The 15,812-nt window shown below is 45.1% G+C and overlaps 1 protein-coding gene across 1 annotated transcript in view; it reads right to left on the bottom strand.

Annotated features, from left to right (window-relative positions):
- The window catches only part of SLC22A3 (solute carrier family 22 member 3), a 94,945-nt gene that overhangs the window by 9,132 nt on the left and 70,001 nt on the right, over positions 1–15,812 (bottom strand). The window contains exons 6-7 of the mRNA XM_047101253.1: positions 7,651–7,748; positions 7,317–7,531 (exon numbers count right to left, since the gene is read on the bottom strand). Coding sequence (XP_046957209.1) covers positions 7,317–7,531; positions 7,651–7,748 — 313 coding nt within the window. The remainder of the gene's footprint in view (positions 1–7,316; positions 7,532–7,650; positions 7,749–15,812) is intronic.

The following is a 15,812-nucleotide window of genomic DNA, read 5'->3' on the forward strand; positions in this document are numbered from 1 at the left end:
TCCTCAAAAAATTAAAAATAGAACTACCCTATGACCCAACAATTGCACTACTAGGTATTTATCCAAAGGATATAGGTATGCTGTTTTGAAGGGGCACATGCACCCCCATGTTTATAGCAGCACTATCAACAATAGCCAAAGTATGGAAAGAGCCCAAATGTCCATCGATGGATGAATGGATAAAGAAGATGTGGTATACACACACACACACACACACACACACACACACACACACACAATGGAGTATTACTCGGCAATCAAAAAGAATGAAATCTTGCCATTTGCAGCTACGTGGATGGAACTAGAGGGTATTATATTATAAGTGAAATTAGTAAGTCAGAGAAAGACAAATATTGTATGCCCTCACTCATATGAAGACTTTAAGAGACAAAACAGATGAACACAAGGGAAGGGAAGCAAAAATAATATAAAAACAGGGAGGGGGACAAAACATAAGAGACTCCTAAATATGGAGGACAAATAGAGGGTTACTGGAGGAGGTGTGGGAGGGGGGATGGGCTAAATGGATAAGGGGCACTAAGGAATCTACTCCTGAAATCATTGTTGCACTATATGCTAACTAACTTGGATATAAATTTTAAAAATGTTAAAAAAAGAATGATTAGCAAGATTCACACACACACACAGAGTTGTGCGACTTATGCCATCCGTCCTTAGTGGACATGGGTCTGAGATATGTGACTGATGGACAAGCATGTATCTGTTCTCCCAAGCAAAGCTAAGGACATCCTGACTTCCATCTTTGAAAATGAAACTCTTCCCTTTTATATTCACATGTATTCATGCTCACTCAGTACTAAATGGTCCTCTTGTCTCCTAGAAGGATTAATGCTCATTCCCGAGCACATGATTTTTTTAGTAGAAAAGCAGGTGTGGAGGTGGAGGATGAAAGAAAAGAATCGAGCTTGGTAGATTGTCTTCTCTACAGAATAGTCAACAACAGCAACAACAACAAAGCTAAAACCGACCAAATAAAACCATTGCCTAGGACGTCAAGCACAGAGAAAGACGGTTTGAGAATCCAGATCACTGCTGGGAGGCTCCGGGTTACTACATTTTGACCGCAAACTGGCCGAGGACGTCCTGGTGTACTTGACGTTTTTCCCAGATGAGGACACCTGTAGCTCTCACGCTGACAGTTACATCAGGGGGTGAGGAGTATCGGGATTGTGCTGATGTGCTGGGCTGCCATGTGCCCTGGCACAGAGCAGTGGTAAATATGTGTTTTATTTAGGCCTTGCCTCTTCATGAAGGCCAGAGAGGGGGACTAGGAAATGCATTCCACCCCAGCCTTCAATGAGCAGGTGGTACAGCGCCAGGGGCCAGGGAACGGAAAGTGGGAGCCCTTGCCCAGATTCCCTGGGTCCCAGCCCGACCGGGCAACCTCTCACTGTTCTCGGGCTGCAAAGAATGTCGCCGGCTACCGTGGAAATGACTTGATTATCCAGGTTAAATTCTTAAGTTAGAGGGGTTTTTTTCCTACTGAATCAAGACTACTCTACAAGTGAGTCCCGCTGATAACTTTCATGACAATTTAAGTTTACGAGTGAGGCTATCACCGTTTGCCAGAAAGAACCACACGAAACCCAAGAAACCGAACACACACACACGCACACACACGCAACACGTGGTTAGCTCAGTGAATACAGACAGATAACAAGTCAATTCAACGGTATGTTGAGAAAATGCTGTCAAGCGGCCACCCTTGGGGAGACATGGTTTCTCCTACATGCTGACTTTACCCCGAAAGACTCTCAGTTCGTTCCGAGGAGCAGAGGCCACTGTCTAACCACCCTGAGCTAGAGATTTCGGTGAAACGTGTAATAAAACAGAAGTCCCAAGGGCACTGCACTGTTCGTGAACTTAAAAGTGAAGTGAAAGCAATTTGTCAGGTAAATGATGTGTGGATATTACGTATGCAAACAGAAACTTCTGATCATCCATCGCAGGAATACTCGAAGTTCGTCTCAGAGAGGCAACAGGCACCTTTCAGGAACAGTGACAAGAAAACACACAAGACAACTTAAAAATGAGGAATGACGCTGGAACTAGGCTCCGTGGAATCCTGAGAACACAGAGAAAGATGGTCCCTCTGAATAGACGTTTATTTGGTCAAGGGACTGGAGATTACTGAGAATAATGCCTCAATTTTTGAAGAAAGGATATGCAGGATTTTTTTATTTTTTTAATTTAAAAAAAAATTTTTTTTTCAACGTTTATTTATTTTTGGGACAGAGAGAGACAGAGCATGAACGGGGGAGGGGCAGAGAGAGAGGGAGACACAGAATCGGAAACAGGCTCCAGGCTCCGAGCCATCAGCCCAGAGCCCGACGCAGGGCTCGAACTCACGGACCGCGAGATCGTGACCTGGCTGAAGTCGGACGCTTAACCGACTGCGCCACCCAGGCGCCCCAGGATATGCAGGATTTTAAATGAACGCTATTTTACATCTCCTCTGACTGTACCATCTGCTTGGAGTTCTGAAATAAAACGGTAGTGAAAATTTGTAATAGAGATATGTAAATTAAGATGTGTTGGCTTACTCCTCACTTCAAGAGAAATAAAAGGCAGAATTCTCCCTTCAAAAAGACTACTTACCAAAAGGGCTAGGTTTGTACCCATCCTAAACAAACCCAAATGAAAGATGCAGACAGCTACGGATAAAGAAAACCTAGTTCTCAGACTTCAATTAGAGTTCAGAAATTTGGGTCAAAAGCAGAGTGCCTTAAGTGAAGAGACAGCCAGAAAGACTTTCTTTTTCCAGAATGTCATTCTTTAGACCATGAAAAGTGGTGCTCAGTGGAGGCAAAGCCAGTTAAATTGTTCTCTAAGAGATAATTTTAGAGCTGATTCCTCTAAAAGACTAATCAGCATTCAGTGCAGGGGCCCTCCTCCTGTTCATGACGTCAAGAACGACTGAGAGGAAGAGTCTTTCTAATGTTAATCCAGCAGCCCAAGTAACCAGGTCCAAAACCTCCCTTAAGTAGAAGTTAGGGCTGCCAACTCCAGCGAGGAACCTCTGTTAAAATTTGGTGCTCACAAGGAGCATTAGGGCTTGAACCTCTTCTTGTCAATCACGGCCGACGTAGGCTTTTATAAAAGCAGCTGAATCTGTGAATGTACACATCAGATGTGTTCAGAATAAAAGCAATTATTTTTCAGTCCTGCTGAGAACAATTCTGAGGCTGCAATCGGGAAATTATGTCTTCAAAATAAGACGGATCAGACCAGACAGAAAAGTCTATTCTTTGCCTTATGGTTTTCAATTTATGAGTGTTCTCTACAAAATAGCTCCGTTCCCACACATTTAGTTCCTCCAACGTTGGTGTGGACATATGGCTTAGAATGCTTTCTGGGATCGTGCGGGATGCAGCACCCATCCAAATGAGCCCAATCAGTCCGGGGCCAGAGAGAATTTTCCAGGGAAAGATTGTATCACGAAATGATGGGCCACCTGTAAGTCATTAACCTTTCTCCACACCTTCCTAATTTCATATGCAATAAATACTTAATTCCTATTCCATGTGCGATGAGGACAGAAGACTTCGCTCCAGGGAACTAAATCCAAAATGATACAGTGTCAAAAAGGGAAACAACAGCGAGGTCTCCAATGTTCCCCATTCGTCCCCCTTCTAGTTCAATTGTGCATTGTTCACAAGGATAAGAGCTACGTCTATCTTGTTCAGGCTCTGTTCCCACTCCTAATTTAGTGGTGGCAATTAATAGATACTAAATAGGGGCGCCTGGGTGGCTCAGTCAGTTGAGCATCCGGCTTCGGCTCAGGTCACGATCTCTCGGTCTGTGAGTTCGAGCCCCGCATCGGGCTCTGTGCTGACAGCTCGGAGCCTGAAGCCTGCTTCGGATTCTGTGTCTCCCTCTCTCTCTGCCCCTCCTCCACTCATGCTCTGTCTCTCTGTCTCAGAAATAAACATTAAAAAAAAAGATACTAAGTAGACGTGTATTGACCAATATGAGTTATACAGATTCCTCAACTGTTAGGATGCTTGAATCCAGTGCAGTGGGTTGAATAGTGTCCCCTAGAGTTCGTGTCCACCCAGAACCTAGAATGTGACTGTATTTCTATATGGAGCTTTGCAGATGACACAAAGAAGAGAAAGTCATACGAGGGTGGAGGTGGACATTGGAATGATGTCAAGCAACACCCAAGATTGCCGGCAACTGCCAGAAATTAGGAGGAGGCAGGGAAGGATTCTCACCCAGAGCCTTCAGAGAGAGTGTGGGCCTGCCCACACTGGGATTTCAGATTTCCAGTGTCCGAGACTGTGAGAGAGTATGTTTCTGTTGTTTCAAGCCACCCGGGATGTGGTGCTTTGTTACTATAGCCCTAGGAATCTGGTATGCTCATCAAAAATGAGATCAGTGTTGCGGCGCCTGGGTGGCGCAGTCGGTTAAGCGTCCGACTTCAGCTAGGTCACGATCTCGCGGTCCGTGAGTTCGAGCCCCGCGTCAGGCTCTGGGCTGATGGCTCAGAGCCTGGAGCCTGTTTCCGGTTCTGTGTCTCCCTCTCTCTCTGCCCCTCCCCCGTTCATGCTCTGTCTCTCTCTGTCCGAAAAATAAATAAACGTTGAAAAAAAAAATTAAAAAAAAATTATTAAAAATGAGATCAGTGTAAATAAACAGTTCTGTTTATCATCAGCCATTCCAATCAGAAGACTTTACATCTTAATTTTCTAGTCTGAAGGGGGGCATTTCTGTAATTTTATTTAAATAGGGTTTGGGGGACTTCATAAACCTTCATATAATTAACAAACTCATCTGTAAATGTCTATTTTCACTTCCACAATACTGGAGCTTCTTTCTTGACCCTCAAGTGATTCTCAAAAGAAAAGACAGACTCTTTGGGGCCGACAAAAGGGCTCCCAGAGAATCAGCCCTCTCAGTATCCCCCACCCCACATACCCCGGAACATGGAAAGAACGAACTTGCTCTAATTCCTACGCATTCCGTGGGGCTTTGAAAAGCTTCCCTGTCCTGCGTCTGCTGTGTCCTGTGGCAGAGATAACGCGGGTTGTGTTAACGGTGCACTTGGGGTCACCCGCCACCTCCTCAGCGTGCACTGGCCTCGGGCCCCCCCACGAACTCTGACTTCTCCCTGAAATCACCCTGTGCCCCCCGGGCCGCCTGCCACAACCTTAACTCCTGCTCTCGGCATCTCTCTCCTCACTGGAGAGATCCAACCGGATGCGGCGAGCAGGAAGCTTGCGGGACCATGCCCAAGTTCCTGGCACGGCCAGGGAGGCCAGTCACTGCTGGTGGCAGGTATCCTCGGCCCCTTCTCGTGCATGTTCCAGCAATAACAGAGAACGTGTGGTCCCGGGACTCCCGAAGATGGCTCATACTTCTGAGAGCTCTGCCCTACTGTGGACAATCTCTACTACCCTTCCCTTCTGTCCACTACATTTCCTTTCTCTTCTTTTTTTAAGCTTATTTATTTTTTTAGTAATCTCTACACCCAATGTGTACGAACTTGTGACCCTGCGGTCAAGAGTCACATGCTCTTCTGACTGAGCGGGCCAGGTGCCCCTGTCCAGTACGTTTCTTTTCCTTCGTATGTGCCGAGTTCTCGCCTCCGGAAGCTTTTCCTGACTACTTCGTGCATATCACTGCTTGCGTCTATTTTTTTAATCAGTCAGAGCCTTCAGAGAGGTTTATTTTCCTAAATCTTGTATTGTTGGCTCTGGAGCAACAGGTTTAAACTGCGTGAGCCCACCCACAAGCAGACACTTTTCACAGTGCTGTACTGTAACTGTATTTTCTTTTCCTTATGAGTTTCTTAATAACATTTTCTTTTCTCCAGCTTACTTGATTGTACGAACACAGAATATAACACATACAGCATACAAAATATGTGTTAACTGACTGTTTTGTTGTTGGTAAGGCTTCCGGTCAACAGAAGGCTATTAGCAGTTAAGTTTCGGGGGAGTCAAAAGTCATATTCAGATTTTCAACCATGCAGGGAGTCAGCGCCCCCACCGTTGTGTCAAAGGTCAACTGTAAATAATTCCATTATTTCACATATTATAGTGAGTTGTGAAAGCATTAAAGTGTCTATATCCCAACATGCACCCCGGTGTTTACAGCAGCATTATCAGCAAGAGCCAAGTTATGGAACGACCCCAATGTCCATTGACTGATGATGAATGGATAAAGAACATATCGTATAGATATGCAATGAGATACTACCAGTCATAAAAAGAATGAAATCTTGCCATTTTAAATGCAACCGTGTGGAAGGAGCTGGAGAGTATTATGCTAAATGAAATAAGCCAGTCAGAAAGACAAAAACCACATGATTTCACTCATGTGCAATTTAAGAAACATAAGACATGAACGTGGGGGAAAGAGAGGCAAAGAACAAACAGACTCTTAACTACAGAGAACAATCTGACGGTTGCCGGAGGGGAGGTAGGCAGGTGGTTGGATGGATTCAATGGGTGATGGGTATTAGGGAGGGCATTTGCTTTTAAAATATTTTTTTTAATTTTTAAATTTATTTTTAAGAGAGAGAGAGAGAGAGAGAGAAAGAGCGTGAGCAGGGGAGGGGCAGAGAGAGGAGACACAGAATCCAAAACGGGCTCCAGGCTCCGAGCTGTCAGCACAGAGCTCAATGTGGGGCTCGAACCCACAAACCGCGAGATCATGACCTGAGCTGAAGTCGGACGCTCTACTGACTGAGCCACCCAAGCATCCCAGGAGTGCACTTGTTGTGACGAGCACTGGGTGTTGCATGTAAGTGATGAATCACTAAATTCTACCCTTGGAGCGATTATTACACTGTACGTTAACTAACTGGAATATGAATAAAAACTTGTAAGAAAAAAATTTCAAAAATAAGGTATCTATATCTCTTACTAGGTTGTGAACCTTTGGAAGTCAGAAGTGTCTTTCTTTCCTCCTTTTGTAACCCAGGTGCTTTGCATGGGGCCAGTGATATGGCAGAAGCTCAGGAAATATGCAAAACATGGTCGGCGATATCATGAAAATAAGTCAAATAAAGGCGATCAAAAGCAAGTTACATGGCTACAAGCTAGATTTTGCACATCTATTTCATCCATAAATGCACCTGAAGTGGAGAAAACAGAAAAGTCTATGGAACCAACCGCTACACTCAAACTCGTTACGCTGATTAAGCAGAAAATCGAGTGCCATCACTACAGCTAAGATTTTGATGCAGTGATACATTTTCTGAGGACAAGAGGCTCCCCATTCTTGATTATTTTGATTTAAGACTACTTCAAGGCCTTGAGTGCCCAACAGATTCAGGGGCCCATTACCTTCTGGTAAGAATGCGGTGACAAGGCAGGCCACGCCTGCCACCATGTTGCTTCCCGCAAAGGGAAGGCGGCGTCCAAAACGCTCAATGGTCAGTAAGATCAAAAGGGCTGCAGGCAACTCCACAACTCCCGAGATGAAGAAGTCGATATACAGGTTGCCTCCTATAATCCCCAGGCGCATGACGAGTCCTTGATAAACCACGGCACTTGTGAACCTGGGGTGACATTGAGAGACAACGGAGATCAAGTAAGACATAACTTCAGCCTGACCTGCACAAGGGGACACGTCGTAAATTCGATACAAGGTTTTGAGCTCATCACAAGTCAGACTTACCAAGCAAACATAAGAATAAGTGTGCACTTCCTCATTTGGGGAGTCCTCACCAGATCTAAAAAGGATGGGTTACTAACTTCCTCATCTGTAACAGTGATCTATATGAGAGAAGCAGATTTCAGTAGCAAATACAGCAAGAAACACCTGCACATTATAGATTTTCACTGACCAGGTTCAAAGCCACTGAGTCAAATGATTTGACTGAACTGACCAGGGTCTTTCCACTTACTACATCTGAAAACCTGAGAATGAAGACTTTTGATTCCCTCGCTTTGTTAAAAGGTCAATTTCACCGAGATGTGGTTGCCACACTGACACTCAAGCACGTATCAGCAGTACTGAATTCTAATCTGACCAAACAAGGAAAAACGGGGTGTTTTAAAGTAAAATACATTTATGCATTTATGAAACTGGAGAAAACAAACGTGAAAGTGGCAAAAGCAGGGGGGATCCAAACAAGTGTTTCTTTGTTGAATATCAACCTGGTGTTAACACACCAAATACTAGCGAGTTCAACAGCAAGCACCGCACCAAAGAGATCAATTTGCTTCCGTCCGTTTCCTGGAATCCAGCATATTTTGGAGCCAGGAAAATTCAGCTCATCTCTACTCGGCCGTCCAAGAAGTTGGGTCTTTTCTTGAATTGCATTAAACACATACTGCTGTTTGCCTACTATGCATAAGGTACTGTAAAGGAAACAAAGCTGAACAGCAGACCCTGGGTCACCACGGCTGCTCCGGTCTAGCATGCCAAAGGAATCCTACCAGAATGCCCTCATGCGACAGTTCCCATGCTCTTGCACATTCTGTCTCCTCTGCCCTTCGACCTCCCCAGTCGTGATTCCAGCTCCACTGGGAGGCCTTTCTGAGGCCGCCCGATCTGTGCGTCTCATCTGCACGTCTACTTCTCTTTCTCCCTCCCCGAGCTCTGGAGCTCCAGGAGGGCATGGGCCGTGTTGTAGCACCAAGCAAAGTGGCCGGTCAACCAACGTTTGGGTGATGACTGAGTGTGAAGCCAGAAGTCAAGTGCCCAGGCCATGCCTGTTCCCTCGGAATACTGCCCTCAGTCTTTGTCCTACTAAGTGAGAGCCCCGACTAGGAAAGACAGGACCCCTTCTATCTTCTTACTCAACTCCACATCCGGTCAAGACTGAGCGGAGATTTAGGCAAAATTTCCCCCAAGACTTTGAGACAAAAGTCTCTCTGCCAGCAGTCACAGGAATTTGACTTAGAGCACGCTCACACTGATAGTACTTTGTTAGTCACCTAGTCGAGCATTACACTTGATGGCTAAAACAAAGTTTGATATCTCCTGTCAAGGCTTGCTCTAAGGAAAGTCACACACACACACACACACACACACACACACACACTGCAAAAATGAATGTCTTTGGATCACTTTCTCTTCCTCAGTCTTTCCAATACTGTATTTCTTCTATAGCGAGACACAAGTTTTTCACATTTTAACACCTCTTAAATTGGGATGGGTCCTACAACTGAGCTAATAAGAAAATATGTTTAATAGAATTTTTTTTTTTACTTAATCGTGCATAAAATGATGGGTTTTACAATCAATAGTGTCATAGCTCGGGGAAACAACACTAGTTTCCATGACAATACCCGTGGAAGACTGTTAATGGATTCCACGTCCATTCTTTCCTCCTCCCAATTGATAACAGAATCCACTGAATTTTAGTTGGGCACATGGCTGCCTAGCTAGAGTCACATTTTCTAGCCTCTTTTTCAACTGTGGGTGGCTATTTGACTAAAATCTCGGCAATGACGTGCGAATAGAAGCCAGGTATTTAATTAAGCTCTACATACGATCCTTTGAAAAGGATGGCTTTGCTCTTCCTTCACTGCCTTCCCTCTCCTAAGGGATAGAAGGAGAAGATACTAGTGAACCAGCTTCTACGATACAACCTACTGCAGTTGACAGTGGACAAACAAGGTAACTGGAACCTGGGTTCTGGAGGCCCTCATGGAGCAGAGCTCTCTTCCGCTGCTGGGCCTGCTTACCTCTGGGTGGGAATGTTAAAGACCCTTCTCTTCCCTCCCTCTTTCCTCCCTCCCTCCCTCACTCCTTCCCTCCCTCCTCCCTCCCTCTTCTTCCTCCTTCCCTCCTTCCTTCCTTCCCTCCCTTTGTTCCTTCCTTCCTTCCTTCCTCCCTCCCTCCTCCCTTCCTTCCATCCTTCCTCCCTCCTTCCTTCCTCCTTTGTTACTTCCTCCCTCCCTTCTCCTTCCTTCCTTCTTTCCTTCCTTCCTTCCTTCCTTCCTTCCTTCCTTCCTTCCTCCTCCCTCTTCCCTCCCTCCTTCCTTCCTCCCTCCCTCCTTCCTTCCTCCCTCCCTCCTTCCTTCCTCCCTCCCTCCTTCCTTCCTTCCTTCCTCCCTCCTTCCTCCCTCCATCCCTCCCTCCTTCCTCCCTCCATCCCTTCCTTTCTCCCTCCCTTTCCTCCCTCCTTCCCTCCTTCCTTCCTTCCTCCCTTCCTCCCTCCCTCCCTTCTCCTTCCTTCCTTCTTTCCTTCCTTCCTTCCTTCCTTCTTTCCTTCCTTCCTTCCTCCTCCCTCTTCCCTCCCTCCTTCCTCCCTTCCTCTCTCCTCCCTCCCTCCTTCCTTCCTTCCTTCCTTCCTCCCTCCCTCCTTCCTCCCTCCTTCCTTTCCTCCTTCCTTCCCTCCTTCCTTCCTTCCTTCTTCCCTTCCTCCCTCCCTCCTTCCTTCCTTCCCTCCCTCCTTTGTTTCTTCCTTCCTTCCTCCCTCCCTCCTTCCCTCCCTTCCTTCCCTCCTCCCTCCTTCCTTACTTCCTTCCTCCCTCCATCCCTCCCTGCTTCCTCCCTCCCTTTCCTCCCTCCTTCCCTCTTCCCTCTCTCCTTTCCTCCCTCCCTCCCTTCTCCTTCCTTCTTTCCTTCCTTCCTTCCTTCCTTCCTTCCTTCCTTCCTTCCTCCTCCCTCTTCCCTCCCTCCTTCCTTCCTCCCTCCCTCCTTCCTTCCTCCCTCCCTCCTTCCCTCCTTCCTTTCCTCCTTCCTTCCTTCCTTCCTCCTCCCTCTTCCCTCCCTCCTTCCTTCCTCCCTCCCTCTCTCCTCCCTCCCTACTTCCTTCCTCCCTCCATCCCTCCCTGCTTCCTCCCTCCCTTTCCTCCCTCCTTCCCTCTTCCCTCTCTCCTTTCCTCCCTCCCTCCCTCCCTTCTCCTTCCTTCTTTCTTTCCTTCCTTCCTTCCTTCCTCCTCCCTCTTCCCTCCCTCCTTCCTTCCTCCCTCCCTCCCTCTCTCCTCCCTCCCTCCTTCCTTCCTCCTTCCTTCCTTCCTTCCTTCCTTCCTTCCTTCCTTCCTTCCTCCTCCCTCTTCCCTCCCTCCTTCCTTCCTCCCTCCCTCTCTCCTCCCTCCCTACTTCCTTCCTCCCTCCCTCCTTCCTTCCTCCCTCCCTCCCTCCTTCCTCCCTCCTTCCTTTCCTCCTTCCTTCCTTCCTTCCTTTCTTCCTTCTTCCCTTCCTCCCTCCCTCCTTTCCTTTGCTCCTTCCTTCCTTTCTCATTCTATTTTTTGGGTCTCCATTTCAGCAGCAAGTTGACCTATACACTCAACTAATAACGTGCTTATTAAAATGTTCCCTGATCTGCTCTTCTAAATGCTAAGACGCCAGTAAAGGGTTTTAAAAATCTATCTTCACTGTTGCTGGTCCAAAAATAAAGCAGGAATACCAAAAGTGGAAGAACTTAGTATATTACAACAATATATCATTATATGGTTGGTTATCAAATGTCTTCCACAACTATCTTGTCCACATCAAAACGGTTCACTTCTAAGGAGCATGTAGTATTTGTTAGATTCTGGGCTATTTTCCATGGATGATTTCACTTGATTATCATCAAAACTCTCTAAAGTTTTTTATCAATCTTATTTTGTAAATAAATTAAAAAAAAAAACAAGCCTTAGGGCATTAAAGATCAAATGGAGGGTGGTTGAGCCAGGATTTGAAATCAGGCAGTTGATGGAGATCCTTTATTCTTAATCCTCACACTGCACTGAATGTATGAAAAGCTTTTTGTTCTAGAAAAGTTCTTTGTAGTTGATGGTCACTTCATTTTTAGAGAAAGACATTACACATTTGGCCAAAAATCTAACGGCCTTTAGTTAAGACACTATTTTTTGGAAAAGTTGGATGTGACTAAAATAATTTAGATCTTGAGGATCTTTAAATTCAAGACCAGGGGCGCCTGGGTGGCGCAGTTGGTTAAGCGTCCGACTTCAGCCAGGTCACGATCTCGCGGTCCGTGAGTTCAAGCCCCGCGTCAGGCTCTGGGCTGATGGCTCAGAGCCTGGAGCCTGTTTTCGATTCTGTGTCTCCCTCTCTCTCTGCCCCTCCCCCGTTCATGCTCTGTCTCTCTCTGTCCCAAAAATAAATAAACATTGAAAAAAAAAAATTCAAGACCAAAACGACCCATAAGGTGAGGGCGGTGTTCCTCCCCGGATGTATCACTTATTCCAGTGATGCTTTTCTCTTCCCTTATGGCTCTTCCGAGCCTCAGGCTTGGGTCGGCTTCACTGTGCTCATTCAGACTATTCCCTTTGCTCCGGGGAGCCCTTCCCATCCACACATCTCCACCACTGTTCACCCAGAGCACACAGGGGGCGGCAATCTTTTCTTTTCTACAGCAACATCTGCAGCGACTTGTTATGGGTTCTCTTTCATTTGCTCTTCAGTCTTATTTTCTCCCTGTAGCTGTGACTCCAGACAAATTCACTTTCGTTCATGTGCCAGTGTCAACACGCCAGAGTTCAAGGGAAATCATGTATCACGTATTTAAGATCTCCAGTCAATTCAGATAGATAATTTGGCATTTAAACACCTTGGTAGATTTTTCAATTACTCATGGTTCTTAACTATTTCTAGCTGATAAAATAACTTTGCATCATCGCTCGCCTTTGTGTAAACTCTGCAGATGTCACTTTTTCTTGATCGTATCTCCAGGCTGGTTAAGTTACTGCGTGACCACAGAACTATGACACGTGAGATTTTGACAAGACAATAGAAGTCTGATGGTCTGACCCAGAGGTTGGCAAACTTTTCCTGCAAAGGGCCAGATCAGAAATACCTTTGGTTCTGTGCGCTATATATAGTCTCTGTCGGAACGACTTAACCTTCCCATTGTAGCATGAAAGCAGCCATAGATGGAAACACAAACAGATGACCGTGACCGGATCAGTAAAACTTTATGAAAACAGGCAGCAAGCCAGGTCTGGCCCGCAGGCTGTAGATTGCTGATATCTGAGCTCCAGGGTTACTGCCAGAGTAACTTATAGATACTATTCTTATATCTATCACAGAGAAGAAGTTGAGGCACAGGAAAGATAAGTAGCTTACTCAGTGAGGACACACAGATAGCAGGGTGACATCTAAGCCTGTATACTGCTAAGCATTAGGCTATACTGTCTACAGAATACACAGTAGAATATTTTATTATTTAAAAATATGTTTGTATCACTCGTTAATAGGTTCTTACGGGGTAGTGGGATTGTAGTGGTTTTTACTCTCTTCCTTTTTGTTACAAATATTCTCTTAAAATTAAAATTTAAACCTCGAGTACTTTCCTAAAAAGAAAAAAAATACAGCTCCCCTTTAAAGTAACGGATTTAAATTAGACCCTAATGTACGTTTTTTACTGTTGACTCAGTGTCAATCTCCCTTTCTCTTTCTTAATGGAGCTGCCACTGCCCCCACCCCACCCCCCCTTCATCCATTTGTGTTCTCAGGGGAGCTGATTCTGTTTCCAGTTGTAGGGCAGACCTGATTACCGAAGGGTAATTTCATCCTCTGTACAAGGGACTGGGCACGTGACCCAATCTGAACCAATGAGAAATGGCCACGTGACCCAATTTGAACCAATGAGAAAAGACCTCCAGAAAGTCCTTCACTGACCTTAAGCCAGAGGCTCCTGAAGGAATCTTCTCTCTGGATTCTCAGGAAATTAGTGAGAAAACGGTGGGCTCAAACAGATCTTAGCAGCCATGGTTCCCAGGAGGGAACCAGTGTAAAGAGAAGCCATCCAGGGAGCAGGGTAGAGAGGAAGGAAACCATGGCTTGATGGGACTGTTGAGACCCAGGTCTAGCCAACCCTGAACGGGGCTGTAACTCTAGAATTCCAGATACACAACCCAGGAAATGGGCTTCCTGTCTAAGCCCATGTAAGTTGGTTTCTGTAACTCGTTGCCAAAAGCAGGATTATCTGGAGAATTCAGGGCAGAACAATGCTTTGGCATTAATAATTGAATATTTTAGGCAAAATAATTCTCTGTTAACTAATTAAAGATAATTGCTTTTGTATTCCAACTTAGTAAAAATATTCAGTGTTCATCTTAGTTTCAAATTCTTAAGATTTAGAATCAAGCAGTCACATGATCCCCGCTTTCCCAAAGCACAAGTTTAATGCCTAATATGTACCCTCTACCAAAAGAACATGCAGTATGGATAAAACCGAAGGTAATCAAGACCATAAAACCAATCTTCCCTGTCCAGTGAAGGAAGGGATTAATAGTACTTCCAAGCAAGTGAGCATTTTGCCAATTTAAGAGTAAATCCAGCTGGTTTTTGATTTACTGACATGTTCTCCATAGTGACGCAGATATTCTGAAAGACGACCCACTTTCTGGGTGTCCAAAGACCTTGAGAGACTAAATGCAGTATCTTGGATGGAATTCATCCAATAAAGTCTTGGCAACTCATTCTCAGCGGCTGCTGCAGCTACTTTTTTTTTTTTTTTTTACAGCAACTTCTAGGTCTCTACTTTGAAATTAAGCTGGGTTTATTTTCTGTTGCCAGAGGGTTACTGAATTTCACTTACTCTGAGTCAGATACAAAAGGGTAGAAAGGCTATATTAGGTTATCATATATATGTATTTTAATTCGCTTCATCGACACAGAACTTTCATACAATAGAAGTCAGCAATTCCAAGGGTACACTTCGGTGAGTTTCGACTAATGGGTTGAGTTGTAGAAATCCCTACTTCCACCATCGCTATCGTGAGATGGAACGTCTCCATTACCCTCAGGAAATTTCCTCCTGACTCTACGGTCACCCTCTCCCCACGCCCAACTCTTAGCCCCTGGCACCCCCTCATCTGTTTTCTGTCATAACAGTTTTGCCTTTTCTAGAATTTCATATAAAGGGAGCCACACAGAATGTTATCTTTTGTATCTAGCGTGGTATTCTATTTCGTCGTATGATTATGCCATCTAAGTGGTATGTGCCTGCTTCAGTTCGGAGTAAAGGAAGACAGGAAAGGCTCTTGGTAACATTTGCGTGTTTGGACTCTTGTTGCCTAGTGATGTCACTCATAGGAAAAGGTGTTGCTCACAGGTAGATTGCACATGTTGGTTTCCTGATGTGTATTTACTGAGCTGAGTGCCATCTGTCCTGTCTCTTAATGGTCTTTTAGCTTTTCCAAGACTTTTACATTACGTTTCCAGTGATTCAGCTTATGCTGAAAGTATACTTTGTTCATCTTTCTTTGATCGATCTAGCTATATTTACAATCCTTCCTGGTGCCTTTCTGAAACCATTCTTTAAGTTGACATTTTAATTTAAATTGCCGAGGAAGAGAAAGACATTATAAATTGCCATCTGTTCTAAATATGGTATCAGTGTGCCCCTGATGTGAAAGACAACCAGCCAGGGAGTGCTTGGGTGGCTCAGTCGGTTAAGTCTCCAACTTCAGCTCAGGTCACAATCCCGCTGCTCGTGGGTTCGAGCCCCACATCAGGTTCTATGCTGACAGCTCAGAGCCTGAGCCTACTTCAGATTCTGTCTCCGTCTCTCTGCCCCTTCCCCACTCAAGCACAGTCTCTCTCTCTCTCTCTCTCTCTCTCTCTCTGTCTCTCTAAATATAAATACACATTAAAAACACTTAAAAAAAAAAAAAGAAAAAAAAAAGGACAACCAGCCAGGATCAGGCCTGAGACACAGTGTTTTGCTCAGAATGTTTTCTTCCTGACATGTTACTTAAACTCCATGGACCTTACTTCTCTGGTCAGGAGTGTAAGGATAGTAACCCTCATTTTACTAGTATTTTGAAGATCCAATTAGATAATCCGTTTACACACACACAGCATTCAGTAATGGAAGTGATCAGAATTACTATTGCTTTTTTATAACATTTCAGAGATATTTACTTCCA

This window comes from Lynx rufus, unplaced genomic scaffold, assembly GCF_022079265.1.
Source record: "Lynx rufus isolate CCGP_SWC_20201006 ecotype Redwood Valley unplaced genomic scaffold, mLynRuf1.p SCAF_6, whole genome shotgun sequence".
In the NCBI taxonomy this organism is placed as follows: domain Eukaryota; kingdom Metazoa; phylum Chordata; class Mammalia; order Carnivora; family Felidae; genus Lynx; species Lynx rufus.